General features: G+C 38.9%; 2 protein-coding genes across 2 annotated transcripts in view; both read right to left on the reverse strand.

Annotated features, from left to right (window-relative positions):
- The window catches only part of LOC146002841 (CDK2-associated and cullin domain-containing protein 1-like), a 190,038-nt gene that overhangs the window by 31,549 nt on the left and 132,286 nt on the right, over positions 1-26,203 (reverse strand). The gene's annotated exons all lie outside the window — the stretch shown is intronic.
- On the reverse strand, positions 487-25,440 carry LOC146003006 (uncharacterized). The gene is made up of 3 exons (XM_083141167.1): positions 25,037-25,440; positions 5,688-5,798; positions 487-909 (listed from the first exon to the last, which is right to left on the reverse strand). The coding sequence occupies exons 1-3, from the start codon at positions 25,438-25,440 to the stop codon at positions 489-491; spliced, it is 936 nt and encodes a 311-aa protein (XP_082997293.1). The 3' UTR covers positions 487-488.

Here is a 26,203-nt window from a genome sequence, read left to right on the forward strand (position 1 = left end):
CCGCCCATCCAAAATTTGCTCTGTCCACCCGTTTGCTCATCCGAACAAATTCAATAATATAAACACTTTAGGAAAATGAGAATGGTGAATTCCGGTGTTTCCCGTGTTAATATTCACAAGTTATCATCCCATAACGAGTTTTGTTGTCCTTTTTTAGCCAAACATCCGTTTTAGTATTATGTTGAATGAAATTAATTTAATTATACGGGATATTATAAGGTCCGGATTTAGGGAGCCTGAGGGCTTGAGCCCCAGACCTCCACTGGAGAAGAATTGCTTTGAAAAGGGTACATAATAAAAAAAGGGATACTTGGAATGTGGTAAAAATATTTAAGAATATAACTGGTTCAGTTCGTTTTTGAGCTAAGTATACTATAAAAGAAACAGGAAATTTATTGTACTGTGTTTATTACTTTTGTATATTTTGAAGAATCTCTGTGCAAACATTAGCAGAAATTTATAAGATGTAGCTAGTACACTCCCGTACATTAGTTCTTGGTTGCTTTCGTGGAAATTTTTTGATCAAGATCATAAAAAGAAGTAAAATCAGCCGTATCTTCAAGCCAATCACTTTTGGAACTCTCTTCCAACGATTTCATTTTTTCTATGAACTCCTTTGGGACCTTCCTGGAGGCTTTATTCGGAGGATACCGTATTTTGATCTTTGAAATATCTTCCCAGAATTCCTTGTTCCACTTGAGCTGGTTCCGTTGCTTGATAAGGCGGTCTCTCTCTTCCATAAGGCGAAGTTCTCGATCGGAGATGTGTGCCAACTCCTTCTGCAGTTTGCTGTTGTGATCCCTGACTTTCGCGAGTCTTTCCACCAAGAATGGCCCAATCGTGGTTGTGGCGATGGAACGCATTTTGCTGATCTCCATTCTGTATGTTTTTTCTAGCTCACGCCGTTCTCTGTGTAAAAAAAAGAAGTTACCTGTAATGTGCCTTCAAGAAAAATTCGTGGACTTTGAGTACAGGGAATTCCAAATTGTCGAAACTTTCAAACGTAAGCCTTACTTGCAGAGGCGTCGCCAGAATTTTTTTAGGGGAGTGATTAGTAGAAATAATAACAATAATAATTATTATCATCACGGTTATAATTATTTTACAATAATAACAATTATAAAGTAATAAAAATGCACCAATTTTATTCCAAATTTTAATTGCTCTTTTAGTTCCACATTATGCACAGAAAGGCTAATCGGGACTGGACCTACAGTTTAAAGTGAGATCCGCATCACTATGTGCCTCCACCGGGTATCGAACTCGGTACTCCTTGATTATATAGAGACGACGATCAAATTTATTATTATTATTTTATATAAAATGGAGAGACTATGCTACTCTATCCACAAGATTAGTAAATATCCAGCAAACTGTTTTTTATTATTATTTTACATTTCATACAGTTAGTGTACTAAAATTAATATTTATTGTATAACTTTTACATGTCCCAGTCAAGAAAAGGTTTTAAAATTTAGGGTGAAATATTACTCATAAAGTTTATGTTGTGTGACCTTTCACACAAAACTATAATTTTTCGAAAATTGTCGAACCATTTATTATTTGGATTAAATGGTAGAATAAGGAGGAGGAAAGTTCTGACATGGATCCTGCATTTTACACTAATGTTTTGTCTATCTTAGTTTCTACTTTACTTGTTCCGTTCGAATGCTAACTAAATGAAATTTATTGAACAAATGAACGGTGTCAATTTCCATGGGAGATCCCTTCGACTCCCCATGGAAAAGTCTATTTTGTGCACTGATAGACTAATCGGGACTAGGCAAGCAGTTTAAAGTGGAATCCGAACCACTATGTCACTCCTCCGAGTATCGAATAACAAGGCGACGACGTTACCACTACGCAATCGGAGAGTATCAGGATTTGATTTGATTTTTATTTAACGTTATTTTTCTATCACTTTTGGCTAATCGCGACGATGGGGATGAGTGATGATTTGATATGATGAAACTGATGAAGAGAAACTCACAAAGAATCATTACATTTGGAATTTTAGAACAGAAGTTACAGCGATCTTTGTAAACGTCCGAAAACTATAATTGAAAATGGTCGTCAGATCTAAACGCAAACCTGTAAAAAAATAAACGTCGATTTTGATTACTTGAAGGATATAATAAATTGTTGTATTATTAATATTTTTAAAATGTTGAAGAGGCAAATTCATACAAAATTGGTCGAAATGGTATGAAATGGCCCACATAAGAAAATCATTTCAACCATTTTATATTTTACTGACATTTTTAACCAGGTGGTAATGGAATTAGTTTTCTAAATATCTGATATATTTAAAAGAAACAAATGAATACCTTCACATGTATTAACAATATATATGCATATTTTAACTATTTAGTAATTTAATTTGATATTTAATAACACATGCATATCATGTAATGACACACACACACACACACACACACACACACACACACACACACACATATATATATACATATATTTGGGTCATGTGTATTGAGAACTTCCTCCCCCATCAGTCTTCAATGTTTTCCCATCATGCATGCATTTCTAGGAAACTACATTCTGACAGACAAGCCAGAGCCAGATAATGGCAAAATGTTTAAAAGTGCATTCTATCCTACAAATTGCATCAAGGTTAGGATGCAAATTACAGGAATAGCCTATCGGTGTGTTTTTCAATAACTTCCTTACAACGCCAGCAAACTGCACTGGCTCAGTATTGATCAACAAGGTAAAGACCACGTTCCAGCAATGATAAAAAAATATTGCGCTATAGTTGATGTGGTCAAAATAAAGATAAGATTGTCTTCACAGAAAGATCAGAGAATATTGAAATAACAACAATACAAAATGGTTCATAGTTAGGGTTACCAGATCTCTATAAGGAAAATGTAGGACATGTTGTCCCAAAATGTAGGACTTTATGTCAAAATGTAGGACAGAAAACATTCGCAATAAATAATACATATTTCTAGAACACGTTAAAAAGTAATTTAAAAATGACACTTTTTTAGTTTTAAAAAAATAATTCTTAACGAATTCTTAACTGTACTGTAATATACAGGGTGGCTCAATAAGTCACTTAACACCCCCAGTACAAGGCCACTGCGGCATGGAACGCGAAAATGGCGATGACCAATCGTTGCCTGGTCAAGGGGGAACCACATTGACGTCACCCGCGTGGTCGCGGCCATCTTAATGTCCGCCATCTTGAATTCAACTTCAGAATTTTAAATGGGAAGGGGGTGATATGATATATCAAATCAGGCTAGAATTTCACGAGAAATGTAATGGTGAAGGTTTTCTTGGATTTATCTTTAACCAGTAAAAAGTTATGACTGAATTCTTGTACCAATTTGCTCCTTTTCGAGGTGTTAGAAAAATGCCTTAAAATTTATTTAGCGCATCGGTAATGCATCGAGATCAAAGTGATGTCAAGGGAGAGAAGTTCGCATGCCGTTGCACAAGATTTTAATCGGATACATCCACGAAGAGCTGCGCATTATGAATGATTGTCGCGAACAATCACAGTGTGACGCTTCCATTGAATTAAAAGTCCTTCACAGTGAGAAGGGTAATGTTTATGTTCATAAGGAAGTTCATAAACAGAAAATGCGACCCTTGTCATCTGATAAAATAACTTTGAACAGAAACTGCTTCACAACGTTCCCATAGTGTTCTGGTGTTCCTCCCTATTGAAAAAAAAACCTCTGTAGAAAGTACCTTCTTCCATAAGCAAGGATGAAAAAACCTGTTTATTTAACAAATCCAAGTAGCCCTAAGCATTTAAGGTTCCGTTGATGAAAAATTGACTAACCAATCGTGTTCCACACAGTACAACACACCATACTTACGAGCACTAACCATTCAGCTTTGATCTGTTGAAAATGGGTTATCAGATAAAAAGCATCGAATATTCTGTTTATGAACTTCCTTATGAACATAAACATTAGCCTTGTCACTGTGAAGGACTTTTCATTTAATGGAAGCGTCACACTGTAATTGCCCGTGACAACCATTCATAATGAGCAGCTCTTCGTGGATGTATTCGATTAAAATTGTGTGCAATGGCATGCGAACTTCTCTCCCTAGACATCACTTTGATCTCGATGCATTACCGATGCGCTAAACAAATTTTAAGGCATTTTTCTAACACCTCGAAAAGGAGCAAATTGGTACAAGAATTCAGTCATAACTTTTTACTGGTTAAAGATACGCCGAAAAAACTTTCACCATTGCATTTCTCGTAAAATTCTAGCCTGATTTGATATATCATACCACCCCCTTCCCATTTAAAATTCTGAAGTTGAATTCAAGATGGCGGACATGAAGATGGCTGCCGACCATGCGGGTGACGTCAATGTGGTTCTCCCTTGGCCAGGCAACGATTGGTCATCGCCATTTTCACGTTCCATGCCGCAGTGGCCTTGTACTGGGGGTGTTAAGTGACTTATTGAGCAACCCTGTATATTAAACAATGCACTTCTACTACATGTTTTAACTGGTACTTCTCAGAAGATAAAATTTTCTAGAAATTGCAGGTTTAGTCAAAATATATTGATGAGAGACTGAACATTCAATCTTCGAAATTATAGGGACCAGCACCAAATCTTTTACAGACTTTATGAATAAAAAATCTCTCGTGAGTTCATTGTGCTGCTTGTAGTGAAAGTAGTGTCTCAACATTCGCATTATGACCTGTAATGCCTAACAAATATTCAGCAATTACCGTAGTTTGAAATGGTATTTTTAGTATAATTACAGGATTTCTACCAAAATATCAAATCCAAAATTCTTGTCTTTATCAGGACATTTCTTGACCATTTTTTCGTCTTGGTTAACCTTTATTTATTCGATCCCTACTTAGGTAAAGTTTGAAATTAGGAAATAAGAAAATACATATCTATGATAATGAAAGACCCCTACCAAATGGGCAGTTAAGATGAAAAATGAAGCTGTATTTTACAAGAGAATTAGACTTGCTTCATCTATTAATGCATCCTGGACTGCATTTGGCAGACTAGCGAGGCTCTGGCGTCTGGATTCACATGGGGCTTGTGTTGTCGTCTCTATGTGTATGTGATTGTTTCTTCATCCATCTTATCTTACCACCATTCATCCTCATCTTCGCGATTAGCCAAAGGAGCAGAAAACTAAATCAACCAATCAGTAATTGTGATAGCAAAAATTCTTGACCACAAGTATAATTTACTGATTTTCATTGACTTCTTGTTGATTTCTTTACTTCTCCTTGACTTTCTTGACTGGTAGACACGCTGAATGACTCTGTTCTCTATATTCCCTGCTATACAATAAAAAATATTGAATAAGAATGGGCAACACCTTGTTCCATCAGTATAAACCTCAAGGCAAGAAATTCCGCTCAGGAACTGAACAGTAACATCAGAATGTAGACCCAAAACTTTGTTCATTAGTTACTTCTTGTTTGTTCTCTAGCAGAACAAACTTTTATTTTCATTTTGGGTAATGGACTTGTAACTTGCACGATTTCCCTTTGTTCAACGAAACACGTACGCATTTTCCTAATTAATATTATGCAACGCCCCAAATCTAGAACATTTGTGATATTTTTCAAATTCCTCCCGGACGCCGGACATAAGGCTAAAATGTAGGACATGTCTGACGTCTGGTAACCCTATTCATAGTATGAAATTTCATAGCATACAGACCTTACAAACTCTGCCCTCCGACGTAATATTTCTTCATCATGTTCCTTCTTCAGCACAACCAATTTCTCATTCAGTTCCTTGATTTTGTTCTCTTGGTCAATTTCCTTTTTCCTATCATTAAGCATAAAATAATATATTAGAGATACAATATGAACACACACACTCATTCAGATTCATCCAGTGATTTATATGCACCCCTAACATTTCCCTACTATTACCCTCACTTGTATTTTCGAAATGGGATAATTTTTATAGGCTGTTCCGCTGACAGAAGTTCAAGTAAATCGGTAATTTGTGGTTCTAGTTTCTGTGCACACAATTAAAACTCCATGTTTGTGTTTTACCACTTAGAACTGCAGAGCCGTTTTTATTTAATGTGTACATTCGTAACATTATTTAATTTTGTAATGAAATGGTTGTTTCTTGTAAATTCTACCCAGATATCTAATCCGTTCTTTTATATCTAGTTATCCAATCTGCAAAAAATAATAGTTGAGTTTTATGTTTTTCCCCTGGAAAAATCATGCTACACCCTTCCTTAAATGCGGATAAACTTCTAGATTCAACAATGGTCAACAATACTCTAATTCTTCTCAACCAGTGGCGGATTAGACGTTTCTTCGTTTAGAGCTAGTGGGTTATACTTAATCTTAGATGTCGCCACTATAGGTTCAGCCAAGATATATTTTTGTTTTACACGTCGTCCTCAGGATATACTTTTACTCTAGTCTGTGGAGTAAGGCCGTGCATAACGGGAAAGAAGGGGAAAAACCGAGTGAGTGGAGCAAAGCAGTGTACGCTGCTGCAAACAGCTGGTAGCTGCAGCCGCGTTTCATGCACTCACTTCACACGTTCATTTATCGAGCATTCTCGAGTCACTTCTTGCGCACAGGATTTGTTCTCTTTCGCCTGCTCTCGGAACAGAGTGTAGCTACAAGATTTCTGAACCTAGGAAAATATGCAAACTACAGTCTTCTCCGTGACTTAAGTTCTAATCACACGCAACTTGATTTCCAGTAGGAATGCTCTAGTTGACGCTGGACTGGCTACCTGGCTGGAAATGATGGCCAACAGGCTGGCTACTAGACGGGTTTTGGTGTCTGTGTTCTACTTGCAACTGGCGTGTCTGCTAAAAGCTGTGGTAACAGCCAATCAGAGCGAAAGTTTGGTCACGTAAAGATAGTCTGTGAATTTGGTGAGGTAAAGGCTTTTTGCGTGTGCTTTCCGAGTGTTTCTTGATTTTGTTCGCTGCTCGATGAAAAAATTGAGGTTTCTACATGACAGACGTGATTAGACGATAATGCAAATGGCAGATTATTTCCGTAACATCTTTGGCAGTTATGTATTTGAATCTTCGGAACGAGTCACAACTCTCCAAGCAGCCAATTAACCAAGCGAGGCGCTGACGTCATCTCAACCCAGAACCTATCGCTAAGCCCCTTACTCAGGTTCTACACGCCCACTAGGCTCGCTAGACAGACTCGCGCAGTCAGCTGGAGATGTTCCGAAAGTAATTCGACTCTACCACTGTATCGAATGTTTGACATATTTAGTTGAACAAGACATTTCTTTATAAATGAATCCTCCGAATCTCATGTATGAAAATGTAACATGGTTCATATTTTCTTTCGAACCAATTTATAGTACATGATTTACTTTAAATTTTTGCAATTGTAGGGAAAATAACTGCAGCAAAACGTTCTTCCTCAAGTCGCTCGTCTGCGTAATGCCGTGTGAGAACAAAAGTCTACTAACAAATACGATAACTAGCATGGACGTCGCCAGAATTTTTTTCAGGGGGGATTGGGCAAGTGATAAAAGTTGAATAGTAGATAAGTAATCAGTATTATTACCACAGTTACGCATGTTATTATACAATAATAAATATTATAAACTAACAAAAATAAATTTTATTCGAAATAATAATGATATATTGGGGAGACCCGATCCACTAAACGAGTGAATACCAGCATTATTTCTTTTGCATTTTTTTGCAGTCAGTATCTGATTGCATTTTGATATTAACCTTTGCACATCCCATTCGAGAGGATTTTTTTTATATATATAAAGTTTGTTGTGTGACTTCTCACCTACAACTGTAATTATTAGAATTTTGAAAAATGTGGAACCTTGTTCCTATGCTTTTCACTCAATGTTTTCGATTCAATGCATTTTTACTTTGATTATTCTGTTTGAATACTAACTAAATGAACTTTATTTCTGTTCTTAAAAATAAAAATAACAAACTTCCGGCTTTCATGTATCTTTAAATGAACGATGTTAATTTCCAGGGGGTCTACCGACCCGTTCGGCCCCCTCCCTCCCGACGCCCATGGTAACTAGTATCGTGTGAGGCGAAAACTGGCAGACGGAACTGGAATTCCAGTAGGCATGCCCTAGTTGGCGCTGGACTGGCTACCAGTTTGCTAGTTTTCACCTCACACGATACTTATCAGCGTACTTGTCGATAGACTTTTGTTCCCATACGAGGGAAGTTGTAATGGCGGCCCCGTGAGATGTAAACAATATATCACTTCACATTTTTAAAAGCCGATAACTATTCAACCGAGAGGAATAACGTTTCGTATAAAACGTTATTAGGTACAAAACAATGGCGCTGCTTAAATACATACTTTACAACGTTTACTGTACACGTATGGAAGCATATTTTAGTTGTTTCAAATGTAAACACCGTGCACTCAGCATAGATGGTATCAACGCACCTTTCATGCTGTATACGTTATACATTGCTGGAGTAACACTCGGAAACCACAGACAAAAACGCTCCTTTGGGCACTCACAGATTATCTCCACATGGGGAAACTTTGCTCTGATTGGCTGTTCCACAGAATCCAGTCGAGGAAAGCAAGTAGCAATTAGAACATGTCTTATTCCTCCAAACCAGTCAAGCAGTCAGCCAGGCGGCCATGATTGCTACCTAGAAAGTTAGTTCAGCGCCAACTAGGGCATTCCAACTAGAAATCCAGTTCCGTGTGATAGGGGCTTAACACACAACTAGAGTAGAGTAAGTCCAACTGGAAATCTAGTCTCATGTGATGCAGACATAGGCGAGACTAGCGACACTGCTTCCATGCCAGGGTTTCAGAAGACCACATGAACAGTGCTGCCAATTGTCCCCCACTTCTAATCGCTGATCTGAAGTAAATATACAGACGCAGCGGCGGCTCGTGACTTTTCACAGATGCGTGCTACAGGTAGATGTTGTTTCTTGCATTTACAATTACCCCCTCCCCTTACACACACACACACACACACACACACACACACTCACTTGGAACCGCTAGCGTACGCAGGTTTTTCTTCCGAGGGGTCTGAAATTGTAAAGGTCTGTATCACACAGCTGCTTTCTACGTACGGCCGGAATAAACTATATTTTGCAATCACCGATTTAAACCTTCATTTTAAAAGTTCTATTCAAAGACAAAAATGGTAATCGAAGATCATTTTAATGGGTGTTTGCATTTAACATTGTTTTTTGTTTCCGAGTTCTTTGCTGCTTTCATCCGAAACTCAAAATTTGGAGATGGGATGTAGCCCCCATCAATTTCCTAGCCCCAACCTCTCGTACGCCACTGCTTGGAACAACAGAGCACAACTGATCCTTTACAATGACTGACTGCTCCGTATGCCACGCGCATCACCATGAACAGCGAGAAAAAAATTCGTGTCTGATTCTGTAAAGCTATCCGCAAACTTTCTTCGTATACTGAGATGACAACACTTACCGTGCTGTGAATGCTCGACCACAAGGAAAAAAAACTTTCCGTCAAATGCGTTCGCGCATCTTCCCTGCCGTTATCGGTGCTCGGGGCAGTGTTGGCAGGTTAGACTTGAAAAAATCGGGAGATTGTTCCTTGGGAAATCAGAAGATCCTCTACAAAATCCGATGATCTAATAGCAGCGGATGAACAACGTTCTCGGGGGCGGGGGGAGGCATAGGAGTGCGCACTGGGGGCAAGGGGACGTCCACAGATTTTTTCCAGCGAGGGGGAAACAATGTATTTTTATCAGGCGGGTAAACGAGGCATATTGCCCCGTAATAATGTTGCCCTCTCAGAAAATACCACTTGAGTTTGAAATTATCACGTTCCTACATCCCTATTATAATAATGGATGTTAATTACTGTGACTGAAATCAACTCATACCTCTGAAATAATAGGTACTTTTATGTTAACGTTCATTTTCCACAATCTTTCAAGTCGAATGCTAACAATAACAAATTTGCCTTCTGCTGGTGTTCGGTGTACAGCTATCGTTAGGGGTGGGCACGCGTCCTGCACCATAATGAGAAAATGTATTACGTACGTGAAATATATTTGGTGAATTAGCATATCTTCCTCAATAATTCAAGATAGCAACGCTTATGCTAGGGTGCCACCTATCCTCCCCATCTGCTAGAAATACACACACACACACACACACAACACATACACACACACACACACATGTATAAAATAATTTGCCAACGCTACGAAGAGTAGCAACTAGGTAGCAACCTGTTTCTACCTAGTAAGGCAAGGACGTTTCACTGCGTTTGTGTCACTTCATCCATCTCATCAGTTTTTCATTCATACCCGTAGAGGCACAAAAGCGTCATAAAATAACTAAAATAGAAATAGATTTTCGGGTGGGATAAAATACAACCATCTAAAAATAGTAATGTAGTAATAGTAATAAAATAATAATAATGTCCTAGCACCATTGAGTATCGTTTGGCATAATTTCACAGTTCAAACAACACTTTTCATGGCTGAGTGGAGTTCCACTCTACCTCTCCCCTCCATGTTCAAGTAAGATGAGCAGGAAACATGTTTTTGAGCAAGTCGATGGAGGTTCCATAGCAATAGTTTCTTAAGGAATTCTCCCGAGAAATCAATAGGTTGGCAACACTGACATGAGCCGTGCTGAAGGCTCCTTCCCCCTGTCCTTTCCCCCACCCTCCAGCGCGATGAGGTTCTGCTCAGGTTTCTTTCCTTGTGGTTCCACTATAGCAGACGGATTTCCCGAGCTGATTGGTTCAGACCCTACCTCCCCCGCAAAACCGAGGGGCATTCGAGTATATAGATTCGGCGCGCCGCGAGGTGGCGTAGCTTAACAGCGTGCAAAAAATACATAGCGCGCTGCACGTTTTTGAGCGAATTAACGTGAGAAGTTTAATTTCACTTCAGTGTTTTATTAAACTTCTTCAATCTATGAAATGTGTCCCTCTCTTTCTTTTCATTTTAGTAAATTGAGTAACGTGATATAGCACGGTAGCACGTATTAAGCAGCCGCCGCTAGTGTTGCCCACGAGACGAGACTTTGGCCTGTCTCGTCTCGTGGAGTCTCGTGGAAATGCTGTCTCGTCTCGAAAATATTCGTTTGTCAGTAGTGTAAGTGTATTGTTTCTAAGTCGCACTTTGTAGGTATGCATTTGTAGCCTCTTTTTTTTATCAATTGAATATCAGTTTTTGACATATTTTGACAATTTTTTGTCGATGTTTTAGCGTTTAGCGATGTTTTAGTAAAATTCCCTTTTTTTCCCACTCGCACTTGGTAGGTATGCATTTGTAGCCTCTTTTTTTTATCAATTGAATATCAGTTTTTGACATATTTTGACAATTTTTTGTCGATGTTTTAGCGTTTAGCGAGGTTTTAGTAAAATTTCCCTTTTTTTCCCACTCGCACTTGGTAGGTATATCACGATCTTACGTGATATAACTTAACCTATCTATTTTATTCATGCTAAACTACACGAGAGCCTCTACGTGCTTTGACCTACTTAGAGAGTAGGTGGAACGCAACGTTCTGGAGCCATCCTTTGACCTACTTTTTATTTTACGACGTTTTACGGACTAAACTAACCTACAATGAGAGAAAAGTGGACAGAAGAGAAGCTCTGGCATCATTTTTTTTAGCTATATTTTCCATCCTGCAAAAATTTGCTCTTATGCTAACACGTCCTTTGACCTACTTTTGAAATAACTTAAGACATTTTCCTATAAGGCTGCTGTCTCCTCTTACTGTAAGGTTCCTCAGTGTAATCTACCACGACCTTGTGCTCTCAGCGTAATCTGCCACGATGTGTTTTTTTTTTGTGTTTTTTTTTAAACTCATGTGTGATCGTCTACAATGTGTGCCCTCCCCCTGCTACGACCTAAACCGTGGGACACCTCTCTCCTACGATGTTTTTGCCCCCCCCCGCTACGATATTTTCCTCCTCATGATGCAAAAAAAAAAATGGTATTGTAGCGGTATTTGAAATCGACTGTGCCGCGTGAAGGGGGGGCATGTTCAGTGAACAATAGGAGAGAGCTTGGGAGAGTACAAGCAAGCGCGCTGCCCCCTCATTTTTTTTTTTCAAGAAATTCGATTTGATCCTAAAAAACTCTGCAACCCTATTGGAGTGCTTTGGGTGGTTTTTTTTTCTTTTTTTTTAGATTAAAAATTTTGTAATTGTAGGGGTTGTAGAAAAAACTATTATTGCTTGTTGGCGATATATTTAAAACTGTTCCGTCACCCTCTCGTTCTTCACGTCGTGGACGAAGGACTTCTCTGCGACCAGGATGACGCTACACACGGTGTCCTCGGGCAACGGACTGTTGAACTCGCAGACGACCTTGATGTTGGTGCGATCGTTGACCACCACCTGCTTCCTCTTCGTGGTGTTGATGACGGACATGGGTCTGTGGGTTTTGAATTCGCTGGGCGTGTAGTACATGTCCACGCTTCCCTCGGTCACGCGTTTGTAAGAGGTGTAAGCTTCGTAAAGTTTGAGGTAATCGTCTTTGGTCATGTCGAGGTTGTAATTCTCGCGCGGGAACACTTCGTTCCTACCGTTCTTCAGATAAACGTTTTTGATCTTGCAGTCGTCGAACTTGCTGGAATCTTTTTCCTGATTCTTGTCCCTCCCGGTCTGAAAAAGTACAATGACGAAATCTGGCATGTCGAACTGTATGTTGTTGAACTGCGTCGTCACGTCGAATTCCATGTGACTTCCCGACGCCAACTTCTGCACGCACTGGTAACCGTGAAAGTGAATCGGCACCTGTGGACACTCAAGATCTCGGCTTTGTACTTGAGGGCGTAGTTCGACTCGTATTCCACGATCGGCATTCTCAACTCCATGCTCCGGATGACGCACTTGGCTGCTTCGGGTAAAGTGTTGGCTATCGGCGTGCCGTCGGCGTTCAAGTTGGTGTATCGCATCAGTGCGTCGTTGTCGTTGGCCGCTCTTCGAAACGTGATCCTCAATCCTCCCTTCCACATGATCTCCTTGTAGTCCGAGAAGAATCTCGGCAGCAGACGCATGGGAAAGAGCACCGTGTGACTTCTCGTCGATATTTTCGTCCCCGCTTCGAATCCTCCCGCCTGATAGTATGCTGCGTCCGTTTTGGATAATTTAAATGTTCCCACTGCCGTCGACGTGATGCCTGGATAATCGATTCTGTCGATGACGGTGTTGTGTTTCCTCACCTCCACCTGCGAGAACAGGTGAGGCACGAAGTTGTCCACGAGTATCAAATGTGCTGCTGCTGGGGGAAACGCGTCTCCGCTTTCTTTCTTCACCACGTCGAATTGAAGGTAGAGGTCCGCTCTGTGAGGATTTCCGAATATACGTTCTATTCATAGGTGTACATGATGAATCAGCAAATAGATTTGTCCTAAGTCTTATCGTTTCCAAGATAACCCCACTTCCGGTCGCCGTTTTCGATTTCCGAACATAGGTTCTATTCATACTTTTTCTCACGTATAGGTGTACATGATGAATCAGCAAACAGATTTTTCCTAAGTCTTACCGTTTCCAAGATAACCCCACTTCCGGTCGCCATTTTCAATTTCCGAACATAGGTTCTATTCATACTTTTTCTCAAGTATAGGTGTACATGACGAATCACCAAACAGATTTTTCCTAAGTCTTACCGTTTCCAAGATAACCCCACTTCCGGTCGCCATTTTCGATTTCCGAACATAGGTTCTATTCATACTTTTTCTCACGTATAGGTGTCCATGATGAATCCCCAAACACATTTTTCCTAAGTCTTACCGTTTCCAAGATAACCCCACTTCCGGTCGCCATTTTGGATTTCCGAACATAGATTCTATTCAGACTTTTTCTCACGTATAGGTGTACATGATGAATCAGCAAACATATTTTTCCCAAGTCATGAATTGGAGGGTTCTATGATCCTGTTTGTCAAAAATTCGAGATATTTGCAATTTAAGATTTTTTAACGCTGTGGACTTGGAAAATTTTCGATTGATGAAAAATTGGTTCCATGACGACCTATGGTTATTTTGGTATGGGAGGACAGAGGACAACTAGACGATGCTAACGCAAGAAATCCCAGCTCTCTATGATCATCCTTTCGAAAGTTACGAAAAATATTTTGGCAATTGGCCCACCCTTGACCCACGACCTCTAAAAACTTTGTACACGTACTCTGCATCACTAATATCGACAAAAGGGTCAACGGGAGGATTTTTGCGCTATCTCTCACTGTTTTTCGAGACATTTGCAATTTAACGCTGGACTTGGAAAATTTCTCGACAGAGGGGTCAAATTTGGTTCCATGACGACCTATGTTTATTTTGTTAGAAGATCAAAAAGGACACCGAGACTCGACCGACGCACTAAACCCGACCTTTCTACGACTATTCGTTCAAAAGTTACGAGTGATCAAAGTTTTGGGAGGGGGGGGGTGGGCTAACTTCTTACCCCTTGACCCCAGGACCACCAAAACTTGGTATACGTATTCTACACCTCCAAAATCGACAGGGGGTATCTAACGATACCGGATGGGGGTGTTTTTCGATATATTTTTTCGATAACTCTTACCATTTTTCGAGATATTTGCAATTTAAGATTTTTTTAACGCTGTGGACTTGGAAAATTTTCGATTGATGAAAAATTGGTTCCATGACGACCTATGTTTATTTTGGTATGGGAGGACAGAGGACACCGAGACTCGACCGACACACTAAACCCGACCTCTCTACGCGTACTCTACGTAACCAAAAAAAAAATCGACAAGGGGAGATTTTTCGATAACTCTCACTGTTTCCAAGGTACTTAGGTTTTTGATAGACGACAACGACGGAGTCATCAATGAGTAAACATCTGAACTCGGTGAACAAGTCAACTTTTTTTTTTTCAGTTCGTCAACATTTTTTTCTCTTATTTCTCTTATTTCTTAGTGAATGGGCTAGGTGACTTGCAACGACGAAGGCCTTCTAGCAATACGAACTTAGCTTGAGCCGGCGTAATTCGCTAAAATATCTTGAAATTGGTATGAGTCAAACGCTGAAACAGACAACATTATTATACAACTCATTGCACTGACTGAGGCGCGAACTTTTTTTCTAACCTGACATGATATATAAATAAAATACTATTACTAACAATGAGATAAACGGATTAACTTTTGCAGGCAACCAAATCTTATGAAATATTGATAAAAGATATTAACAAATGAAAATTATATTAAAGAGGAAATAAAATAAAAAGTAGGCTTAATTCAGGAAATGCATGTTACTTCTCTCTAAGAAATTAAAAGTTAAAATATGCAAAACAGTAATTCTGCCTGTAGTATTATATGGATGTGAAAGGTGAAAAGTGGAAGCGGCGTCAAACGCTACAACACGTTACCCAAAGAATTCGTTTGGGTGGACGACGTGAGAAAACTCATCGACAGATTGTTAGTGATTGCCGGTGAAGAGAATGCAGGCAATCGTAATTTTTACAACGAGAAGGTTGGCATCGTGGACATGATCAGCACCAAACTTTCCAACTTCATCGTGAACGACGACAAGGGCATAGGGGTCATTCCATGTCAAATCATCCAGAATTTTGTGAAAATGTCACCCACCATCTCCGATTTTGATGAAATTCAGTATGCTTATAGAACTTTTCATGCTGATTACAAAAATGACAACTTTTTTGAGATTGGTCAAGGGGTTCAGAAATTACGCGATTTTAAAAATCTCCCTGTACGCCACATGCGGCTCCACTTTGACTGACACGCATTACGTTATAAATTATAGTATCTTCTCTCAGGTTTGCCGTAGAAACTTCAAGTTTGATTTCTTTTGCTCAGGATAGTGTAAGCTTTGATTTAAATAAGGTTTCTGATCAGTGTATCAATAATCATGTATTTTATGTATAGTTTCATGTATTTTTTTAGAAAAATAAATGACTAACTTCAAGAGCGAATTTCGTGCAATGCCCCCCCTTCAATTTCACCCAAATTTTATATACAGGTAGCTGAGAGTGGGTACTAATGCTTGATGGAAAAATTGGGATGGGCGGTTCAGAGACAGGGTGATAAAAAAAATCATTTGCATTAAAAGTTAATATTATTAAAAATACTTATGTATTTAGCACTAAGTCTGAAGTACAATATGTTTTGAGGTATAACATTCAAAATTTCTGTTCACTATGTGTGAAGGTAAACATAGGCGTAACCTGGTGGGGGCAAAGGGAATCATTTTCCCTATCCAAAATTTATAGATTAATTAAAACCTACAAATAATAAGTGCAGTGGAACCCCGATTTCAAGTTCCTCGTTTTTACATTTCCCTGCATTTTGCATTCAATATTGGTGGTCCCAACATAGCAAATTTTCCTCGGTTTTACATTTTCTCGCATTCTAAGTTTTTTCAGCTTGGGCCCCTGAACAACGTAAAATCGAAGTTCCACTCTATCTAAGTTAGTTTCAACTGTCTTCAATTTTTTAAAAATATTATAATCATAGTCATTAGCATTCCCAAGCTTAGCAATTTTTTTTCGAGAACATTCTTCTTTTTGTGCATTTTATCTCAATATGGATTTTTTTAATACTCCTCACGGAGATACGTAATATGAAGTAAGAATTAATAATACACATTTGTGCTGATTGAAGTTTTTCCAAATGGAGCTTTTCTTGCCACATACCACAGAAAATCTCCTTGTGATGGGGTGGTTGGAACACTTAGAAGGCTTGTATAGACATCAACAGTACCAAGTAACAAGTTCAGCAATGAAGTACCAATTCCATAGAAATAGTATTCGAGGCATAAATTTCTTATTAATCATGTAAGGTGAAATGATAACAACCTGCAGTACAATGTGTCAGCGATTGCAAAGTACTATACAACAGCACCAGGAAGATTAAGTATGCACTCTTTTGAACTTAGGCTACAGGTTATTTACAGTGTTCGGTAAGTTACTCATTTAAAAAGTAACTCTGTTACAGTTACTGGTACTTTGAAAGTAACTGAGTTACTTTACAGTTACTGTGAAAGAAACTTACAGTTAATGATCATCGATTTGTGTAAAAATTACAAATTGTGTTTCTAGTACATAATCCGTATGTCATCATATACCTACATTACTACTGCAAATAAATGATGAAACACAGAATCAACTTTGCTTGAACGATTTTAATTAAGTAATCATTTGAATGCTGACCACGGTATTTTGAATATGGTGTCATTGATTCCACTTACACCTATTACTTTCTCCCCCATTACAAGTTCAACAAAATCCAAAGATCCACTCCTTCAATGATGACTGTTTCCTTGCTCGACAGTCCACCTAAAACACTGAAGTTTTCACATACAAGTAGATATGAATTGAAGTAAAGCGTGGATGAAGTTAGCATGCAACAAAGCATAGCTTCCTTGACAGGCCAACAATTCCAAGAAAATCCTTTTACGTAGCATCCAGAGAAGGTACAGATATATTTTTTTTACAGTTGGGAACAGAAAATGTGAACGGCACAATTTATAGTGCATGAAATTTTGGCAATGCATAGAATACAATCGAGTTTTCGGTACTATCTTCATGGGCGGAACTTGGGAACTATCTTTGGTTGAGAGAATCAAAGTTTTCAGTCCCATAGAAATAGCGTCAAAGATTATTTGCTAAATATATTTGAAAAATCACAATAATTACTCTTTTTTTTTGTTTGTTCCCCAAGTGCCAGGAGGTTCACAAAATATATTTAACTTGTAGGTTTTAATTAATCTATACATTTTGGATAGGGAAAATGATTCCCTTTGCCCCCTCCAGGTTACGCCTATGCTTACCTTCACACATAGTGAACAGAAATTTTGAATGTTGTACCTCAAAACATATTGTATTTCAGACTTAGTGCTAAATACATAAGTTTTTTTAATAATATTAACTTTTAATGCAAATGATTTTTTTATCACCCTGTCTCTGAACCGCCCATCCCAATTTTTCCATCAAGCATTAGTACCCACTCTCAGCTACCTGTATATAAAATTTGGGTGAAATTGAAGGGGGGGCATTGCACGAAATTCGCTCTTGAAGTTAGTCATTTATTTTTCTAAAAAAATACATGAAACTATACATAAAATACATGATTATTGATACACTGATCAGAAACCTTATTTAAATCAAAGCTTACACTATCCTGAGCAAAAGAAATCAAACTTGAAGTTTCTACGGCAAACCTGAGAGAAGATACTATAATTTATAACGTAATGCGTGTCAGTCAAAGTGGAGCCGCATGTGGCGTACAGGGAGATTTTTAAAATCGCGTAATTTCTGAACCCCTTGACCAATCTCAAAAAAGTTGTCATTTTTGTAATTAGCATCAAAAGTTCTATAAGTATACCGAATTTCATCAAAATCTGAGATGGTGGGTGACATGGCCTGGATGATTTGATGTGGAATGACCCATAGGTTACTTGATTAAAATTATCAACACGCTGCCTCCGAGATTCTGAAAGGTGGCCGAAGGAAAGGGAAAAATATTTGGACCTAAAAGGGATGAGAAAATAGGTTAGTGGAGAAGGTTACATAATTTAGAATTACATAATTTATATTTATGTCCAGATATTATTAGAACAATTAAATAAAGAAGACTTAAGTGGACAGACTATGTGGTACAAAACCCGAATGGGAGAAGAAAGAGGAGTTTACAGGATTTTTGTTGGGAGACCTGATGGTAAGAGGAGACCTAGACGAAGATGGAAGAACAATATTGAGATGGATTTAAAGGAAATTGCTAGGGATGGTTAAGAATATATAGATGGAAAGATGGAAGGCTTGTGTTGCTGCAGCTACGAACCTTTGGGTTTAAGAAGACTAGAGAGTTACTTAGTTAGTTAGTTATGAAATCACATGGCATTATAAAAAAATTACAATCTCTGGTATAAAATGAATTAAAAAAAATAAAACTTATTTCTACTTAAATAAGAATTGGGAGTACGTACATAATAGTATAGAATCAACAGTTAAAATAATGTATAAACCAAGAAAAAGTAAGCAACGGTTCACATAACCTAATAGAAATAGACTTAGGTGGTTAAAGAACAGCATGTTTAGAAGTAACAAAAAAAAGAGAGATTACTTGAAAAGTAAAATCGACGCAATTGAAATAAAAGTAACAGAAGTGCAAATAAATTTAGAAAGGCGTAGCAACCTAAAGTAAACTTGATGAAAAATGGCTGACTATTTTAAATAGATGGAAGAATTGTTTTTAATGACTTTTTAAATGTTCATGTAGGAGATAAATCAGAAATAAATGAAGCAGAACCTATAGTTCCAGAAACTAACTTGATTGAAGTTAAAGATGCTAAAAAGATAAATTATTCGAATTTGGAATACCTAAGAATCTTGTTAATATGTCTGACAAATATACAATTTATGAAAAGTTATAAAACAAAGATGCATCATATTTATTGCTTTTTTTAAATTTTTGCCTTAGAATCTGTAAAGATTGTAATAGAATATATATCAATTTTGCTCAGGATAAGTACAAATTGAACTGTAACCACACATTTTCAGAATCAAGAGGGCTAGAGAATTAATTAATTAATTAATATTTAATGTAATAAAAGTAGTAATATAGTATTCTTATTGAGGAGAGAATTTCTACAAAACTTATTTTCCTCGTACGTTTACTAATAGCAGTCACATTTGACATGTTTGACTAATCGCGAATCAACGTACGGAAGCTGTTGGAAGCAGTTTGAAGACTGAAATGGCCATGCAAGGACACTTATTATAATGTTAATATTTTAGTATAATGTTTTGGGAATTGCTTCTCGATAATGTTTGGTATTTAATTTAATCTGTTGTTAGAAAAAATACATAATTATTAGAATTTAAGGATGGAAAATATGAACAGCGAATGAATGATACGTTTGACTAATCGTGAAGATGAGTATCACAGTACGTTTTTATCGTTCTTATATAAACGTTGAAACGTTTAAGAACGTATAAGAACGTTTACCGAAACGTTTCAACGTTGTTTTTATTATTTTATCAATATTTCATAAGATTTGGTTGCCTGCAAAAGTTAATCCGTTTATCTCCTTGTTAGTAATAGTATTTTATTTATATATCATGTCAGGTTAGAAAAAAAGTTCGCGCCTCAGTCAGTGCAATGAGTTGTATAATAATGTTGTCTGTTTCAGCGTTTGACTCATTCCAATTTCAAGATATTTTAGCGAATTACGCCGGCTCAAGCTAAGTTCGTATTGCTAGAAGGCCTTCGTCGTTGCAAGTCACCTAGCCCATTCACTAAGAAATAAGAGAAATAAGAGAAAAAAATGTTGACGAACTGAAAAAAAAAAGTTGACTTGTTCACCGAGTTCAGATGTTTACTCATTGATGACTCCGTCGTTGTCGTCTATCAAAAACCTAAGTACCTTGGAAACAGTGAGAGTTATCGAAAAATCTCCCCTTGTCGATTTTTTTTTTGGTTACGTAGAGTACGCGTAGAGAGGTCGGGTTTAGTGTGTCGGTCGAGTCTCGGTGTCCTCTGTCCTCCCATACCAAAATAAACATAGGTCGTCATGGAACCAATTTTTCATCAATCGAAAATTTTCCAAGTCCACAGCGTTAAAAAAATCTTAAATTGCAAATATCTCGAAAAATGGTAAGAGTTATCGAAAAAATATATCGAAAAACACCCCCATCCGGTATCGTTAGATACCCCCTGTCGATTTTGCAGGTGTAGAATACGTATACCAAGTTTTGGTGGTCCTGGGGTCAAGGGGTAAGAAGTTAGCCCACCCCCCCCTCCCAAAACTTTGATCACTCGTAACTTTTGAACGAATAGTCGTAGAAAGGTCGGGTTTAGTGCGTCGGTCGAGTCTCGGTGTCCTTTTTGATCTTCTAACAAAATAAACATAGGTCGTCATGGAACCAAATTTGACCCCTCTGTCGAAAAATTTTCCAAGTCCAGCGTTAAATTGCAAATGTCTCGAAAAACAGTGAGAGATAGCGCAAAAATCCTCCCGTTGACCCTTTTGTCGATATTAGTGATGCAGAGTACGTGTACAAAGTTTTTAGAGGTCGTGGGTCAAGGGTGGGCCAATTGCCAAAATATTTTTCGTAACTTTCGAAAGGATGATCATAGAGAGCTGGGATTTCTTGCGTTAGCATCGTCTAGGTGTCCTCTGTCCTCCCATACCAAAATAACCATAGGTCGTCATGGAACCAATTTTTCATCAATCGAAAATTTTCCAAGTCCACAGCGTTAAAAAAATCTTAAATTGCAAATATCTCGAAAATGGTAAGAGTTATCGAAAAAATATATTGAAAAACACCCCCATCCTGGTATCGTTAGATACCCCCCCCTGTCGATTTTGGAGGTGTAGAATACGTATACCAAGTTTTGGTGGTCCTGAGGTCAATAGGTAAGAAGTTAGCCCACCCTCCAAAATTTTGATCACTCGTAACTTTTGAACGAATAGTCGTAGAAAGATCGGGTTTAGTGCGTCGGTCGAGTCTCGGTGTCCTCTGTCCTCCCATACCAAAATTGGCATAGGTCGTCATGGAACCAATTTTTCATCAATCGAAAATTTTCCAAGTCCACAGCGTTAAAAAATCTTAAATTGCAAATATCTCGAATTTTTGACAAACAGGATCATAGAACCCTCCAATTCATGACTTGGGAAAAATATGTTTGCTGATTCATCATGTACACCTATACGTGAGAAAAAGTCTGAATAGAATCTATGTTCGGAAATCCAAAATGGCGACCGGAAGTGGGGTTATCTTGGAAACGGTAAGACTTAGGAAAAATGTGTTTGGGGATTCATCATGTATACCTATACGTGAGAAAAAGTATGAATAGAACCTATGTTCGGAAATCGAAAATGGCGACCGGAAGTGGGGTTATCTTGGAAACGGTAAGACTTAGGAAAAATCTGTTTGGTGATTCATCATGTACACCTATACTTGAGAAAAAGTATGAATAGAACCTATGTTCGGAAATTGAAAATGGCGACCGGAAGTGGGGTTATCTTGGAAACGGTAAGACTTAGGAAAAATCTGTTTGCTGATTCATCATGTACACCTATACGTGAGAAAAAGTATGAATAGAACCTATGTTCGGAAATCGAAAACGGCGACCGGAAGTGGGGTTATCTTGGAAACGATAAGACTTAGGACAAATCTATTTGCTGATTCATCATGTACACCTATGAATAGAACGTATATTCGGAAATCCTCACAGAGCGGACCTCTACCTTCAATTCGACGTGGTGAAGAAAGAAAGCGGAGACGCGTTTCCCCCAGCAGCAGCACATTTGATACTCGTGGACAACTTCGTGCCTCACCTGTTCTCGCAGGTGGAGGTGAGGAAACACAACACCGTCATCGACAGAATCGATTATCCAGGCATCACGTCGACGGCAGTGGGAACATTTAAATTATCCAAAACGGACGCAGCATACTATCAGGCGGGAGGATTCGAAGCGGGGACGAAAATATCGACGAGAAGTCACACGGTGCTCTTTCCCATGCGTCTGCTGCCGGGATTCTTCTCGGACTACAAGGAGATCATGTGGAAAGGAGGATTGAGGATCACGTTTCGAAGAGCGGCCAACGACAACGACGCACTGATGCGATACACCAACTTGAACGCCGACGGCACGCCGATAGCCAACACTTTACCCGAAGCAGCCAAGTGCGTCATCCGGAGCATGGAGTTGAGAATGCCGATCGTGGAATACGAGTCGAACTACGCCCTCAAGTACAAAGCCGAGATCTTGAGTGTCCACAGGTGCCGATTCACTTTCACGGTTACCAGTGCGTGCAGAAGTTGGCGTCGGGAAGTCACATGGAATTCGACGTGACGACGCAGTTCAACAACATACAGTTCGACATGCCAGATTTCGTCATTGTACTTTTTCAGACCGGGAGGGACAAGAATCAGGAAAAAGATTCCAGCAAGTTCGACGACTGCAAGATCAAAAACGTTTATCTGAAGAACGGTAGGAACGAAGTGTTCCCGCGCGAGAATTACAACCTCGACATGACCAAAGACGATTACCTCAAACTTTACGAAGCTTACACCTCTTACAAACGCGTGACCGAGGGAAGCGTGGACATGTACTACACGCCCAGCGAATTCAAAACCCACAGACCCATGTCCGTCATCAACACCACGAAGAGGAAGCAGGTGGTGGTCAACGATCGCACCAACATCAAGGTCGTCTGCGAGTTCAACAGTCCGTTGCCCGAGGACACCGTGTGTAGCGTCATCCTGGTCGCAGAGAAGTCCTTCGTCCACGACGTGAAGAACGAGAGGGTGACGGAACAGTTTTAAATATATCGCCAACAAGCAATAATAGTTTTTTCTACAACCCCTACAATTACAAAATTTTTAATCTAAAAAAAAAGAAAAAAAAACACCCAAAGCACTCCAATAGGGTTGCAGAGTTTTTTAGGATCAAATCGAATTTCTTGAAAAAAAAAAATGAGGGGGCAGCGCGCTTGCTTGTACTCTCCCAAGCTCTCTCCTATTGTTCACTGAACATGCCCCCCTTTCACGCGGCACAGTCGATTTCAAATACCGCTACAATACCATTTTTTTTTTTGCATCATGAGGAGGAAAATATCGTAGCAGAGGGGGGGCAAAAACATCGTAGGAGAGAGGTGTCCCACGGTTTAGGTCGTAGCAGGGGGAGGGCACACATTGTAGACGATCACACATGAGTTTAAAAAAAAACACATCGTGGCAGATTACGCTGAGAGCACAAGGTCGTGGTAGATTACACTGAGGAACCTTACAGTAAGAGGAGACAGCAGCCTTATAGGAAAATGTCTTAAGTTATTTCAAAAGTAGGTCAAAGGACGAGTTAGCATAAGAGCAAATTTTTGCAGGATGTAAAATATAGCTAAAAAAAATTATGCCAGAGCTTCTCTTCTGTCCACTTTTCTCTCATTGTAGGTTAGTTTAGTCCGTAAAAAAAACGGATTACGCTGAGAGCAGAAGCCTATATTAGCAGGTCGTAGTAGATTACACTGAGGGACCTTACAGTAAGAGGAGACAGCAGACTTATAGGAAAATGTCGTAAGTCATTTCAAAAGTAGGTCAAAGGACGAGTTAGCATAAGAGCAAGATTTGCAGGAGGTAAAAAATAGCTTAAAAAGTGATGCCAGAGCTTTTTCTGTCCACTTTTCTCTCATTGTAGGTTAGTTTAGTCCGTAAAACGTCGTAAAATAAAAAGTAGGTCAAAGGATGGCTCCAGAACGTTGCGTTCCACCTACTCTCTAAGTAGGTCAAAGCACGTAGAGGCTCTCGTGTAGTTTAGCATGAATAAAATAGATAAGTTAAGTTATATCACGTAAGATCGTGATATACCTACCAAGTGCGAGTGGGAAAAAAAGGGAAATTTTACTAAAACATCGCTAAACGCTAAAACATCGACAAAAAATTGTCAAAATATGTCAAAAACTGATATTCAATTGATAAAAAAAAGAGGCTACAAATGCATACCTACCAAGTGCGAGTGGGAAAAAAAGGGAATTTTACTAAAACATCGCTAAACGCTAAAACATCGACAAAAAATTGTCAAAATATGTCAAAAACTGATATTCAATTGATAAAAAAAAAAGAGGCTACAAATGCATACCTACAAAGTGCGACTTAGAAACAATACACTTACACTACTTTTGTCTTATGACACATGGTCAATCTCGTCTCGTCCCGATTTTTTAAAAACCTGTCCCGTCTCGTCCCGTGGGCAACACTAGCCGCCGCTGATACAGAGTGAGGCAAAAGTAAGGTTACACAGGAGAACATGTTTGTGCATACAAGCATACACATGGTTGATATGTAATTGTTACGTTCAGTATGGGCACCGTCTGCTTGAATATGCTTCAATTAGACGCTTCCAGTTAGGTAAGACGTCTGCTAGTGTGGTGGTGGGTGATTTGAGAGATTGCGCTTGTGATGCTTTGAAATGGCCCATGCCCTTAGTGCACAAGATGGCCTTCAATTGTCCCCACAATTAAAATTCCAGAGGAGTTAGGTCTGGTGACCGTGGTAACCTATGCAACCTGACTTTTGCTTCACTCTGTAGCAAAATCTCAACTTACCTGAATGGCTCCAGTTCCATTAACGTAACCTTAGCTTTCTCCAGCATCCCTTCCTTGTCAATGATTTCTTCTTCTAACCTCTTCTTTTCCTGTTCCAGCAGCGCCACCGTCCGCTTTCCCACGTTCTCTGCTTCCACGATTTCTTGATATGCTGCTTCTCTTCCTATCTTAAGCTCTTCGGTTCGATTCTTCAATTTCTCCTGCATCAACATTAAATGTTCTGAATTGTCCTTCTGCAGCTGAAGCGTCTCTTCTTGTAGACTGAGAGTGTCAACCCGTAAATTTTTTGCCACATCCCTCATCTTGATTAGGCGTTCAGTAGCTTCGACCACTTCTTCCTCCAAGTTTTTCTTCTTCTCTGGGTCAATTTTGGGAGGCTCCTTGTTTTTACCTTTCTTCGGCATTTTGTGATATAATTGGAAAGAATCTTCCTTCTAATGTGTTCTTCCCCTTGTTTCTGTGGACACATCAAAGTACAATAGTGACTAACAAACAGGCTACTGATTTGAGCTATTTATACATTAGAGTGCTGCAGCGAGAGGTTTTCACTCGAGCGCCCAATAGCACGGGCGACGCTAGGTAGCGTTCGTAATTGAGAGATCTTCGCTTGCTGTGATACCACGAGCAAGTGCTTTCGGCCAGGCAAAACGAGCCGCATACACTTATAACACCATTAAGCCTTGTTTCCATGATTATGAAAAACTAAATTTGCTGATCAAGGCAGTAATTTATTTGATTAAAAACATAAACTAAACGTAACGTTTCAACCTTCTAGAGAAACAGGACGTGAGATAGAGTGGGATGAGGCTAAGCAGATAGGAAGGGAGAAGAGAATGTTAGTGAGAAAATGGAAGGAAACCAAGGAAATAGAGAAGAAAGGTGAAGAAGACACAATGAACTGGAATGGGGGACTGAAGTTAAACAAAGAATGGAAGAAGGTGTTAGAAAGAGTGGAAAGGACAAGAGAGAAAGAGGAAAGGAGAAGGGAGAAAAATGAAGGAAAAAGAGCGTGAGATAAAAAATTCCAACCACATTCTATATGAAAGTAATTATGTTTAGCCTTTTAGGTGAAAGTACAGTTGACAAGTGAAAGCCACCTGCTAGAAAGTTCCTAACAACTTTCTAATAATCTGGAGGGAGTAACGTTTGTGTATATATAATGCCCTT

The sequence above is a fragment of the Lepisma saccharinum genome, chromosome 19, assembly GCF_977018435.1.
Source record: "Lepisma saccharinum chromosome 19, izLepSacc3.1, whole genome shotgun sequence".
In the NCBI taxonomy this organism is placed as follows: domain Eukaryota; kingdom Metazoa; phylum Arthropoda; class Insecta; order Zygentoma; family Lepismatidae; genus Lepisma; species Lepisma saccharinum.

Coding starts and splice junctions, on each gene's coding strand:
- LOC146003006 (XM_083141167.1), bottom strand. CDS start 25,440: ATGCCGAAGAAAGGTAAAAACAAGGAGCCTCCCAAAATTGACCCAGAG. Junction 5,799..25,036: donor ATGGAACTGGAGCCATTCAG/GTAAGTTGAGAT, acceptor GCTTAATGATAG/GAAAAAGGAAATTGACCAAG. Junction 910..5,687: donor CGGAGGGCAGAGTTTGTAAG/GTCTGTATGCTA, acceptor TTTTTTACACAG/AGAACGGCGTGAGCTAGAAA.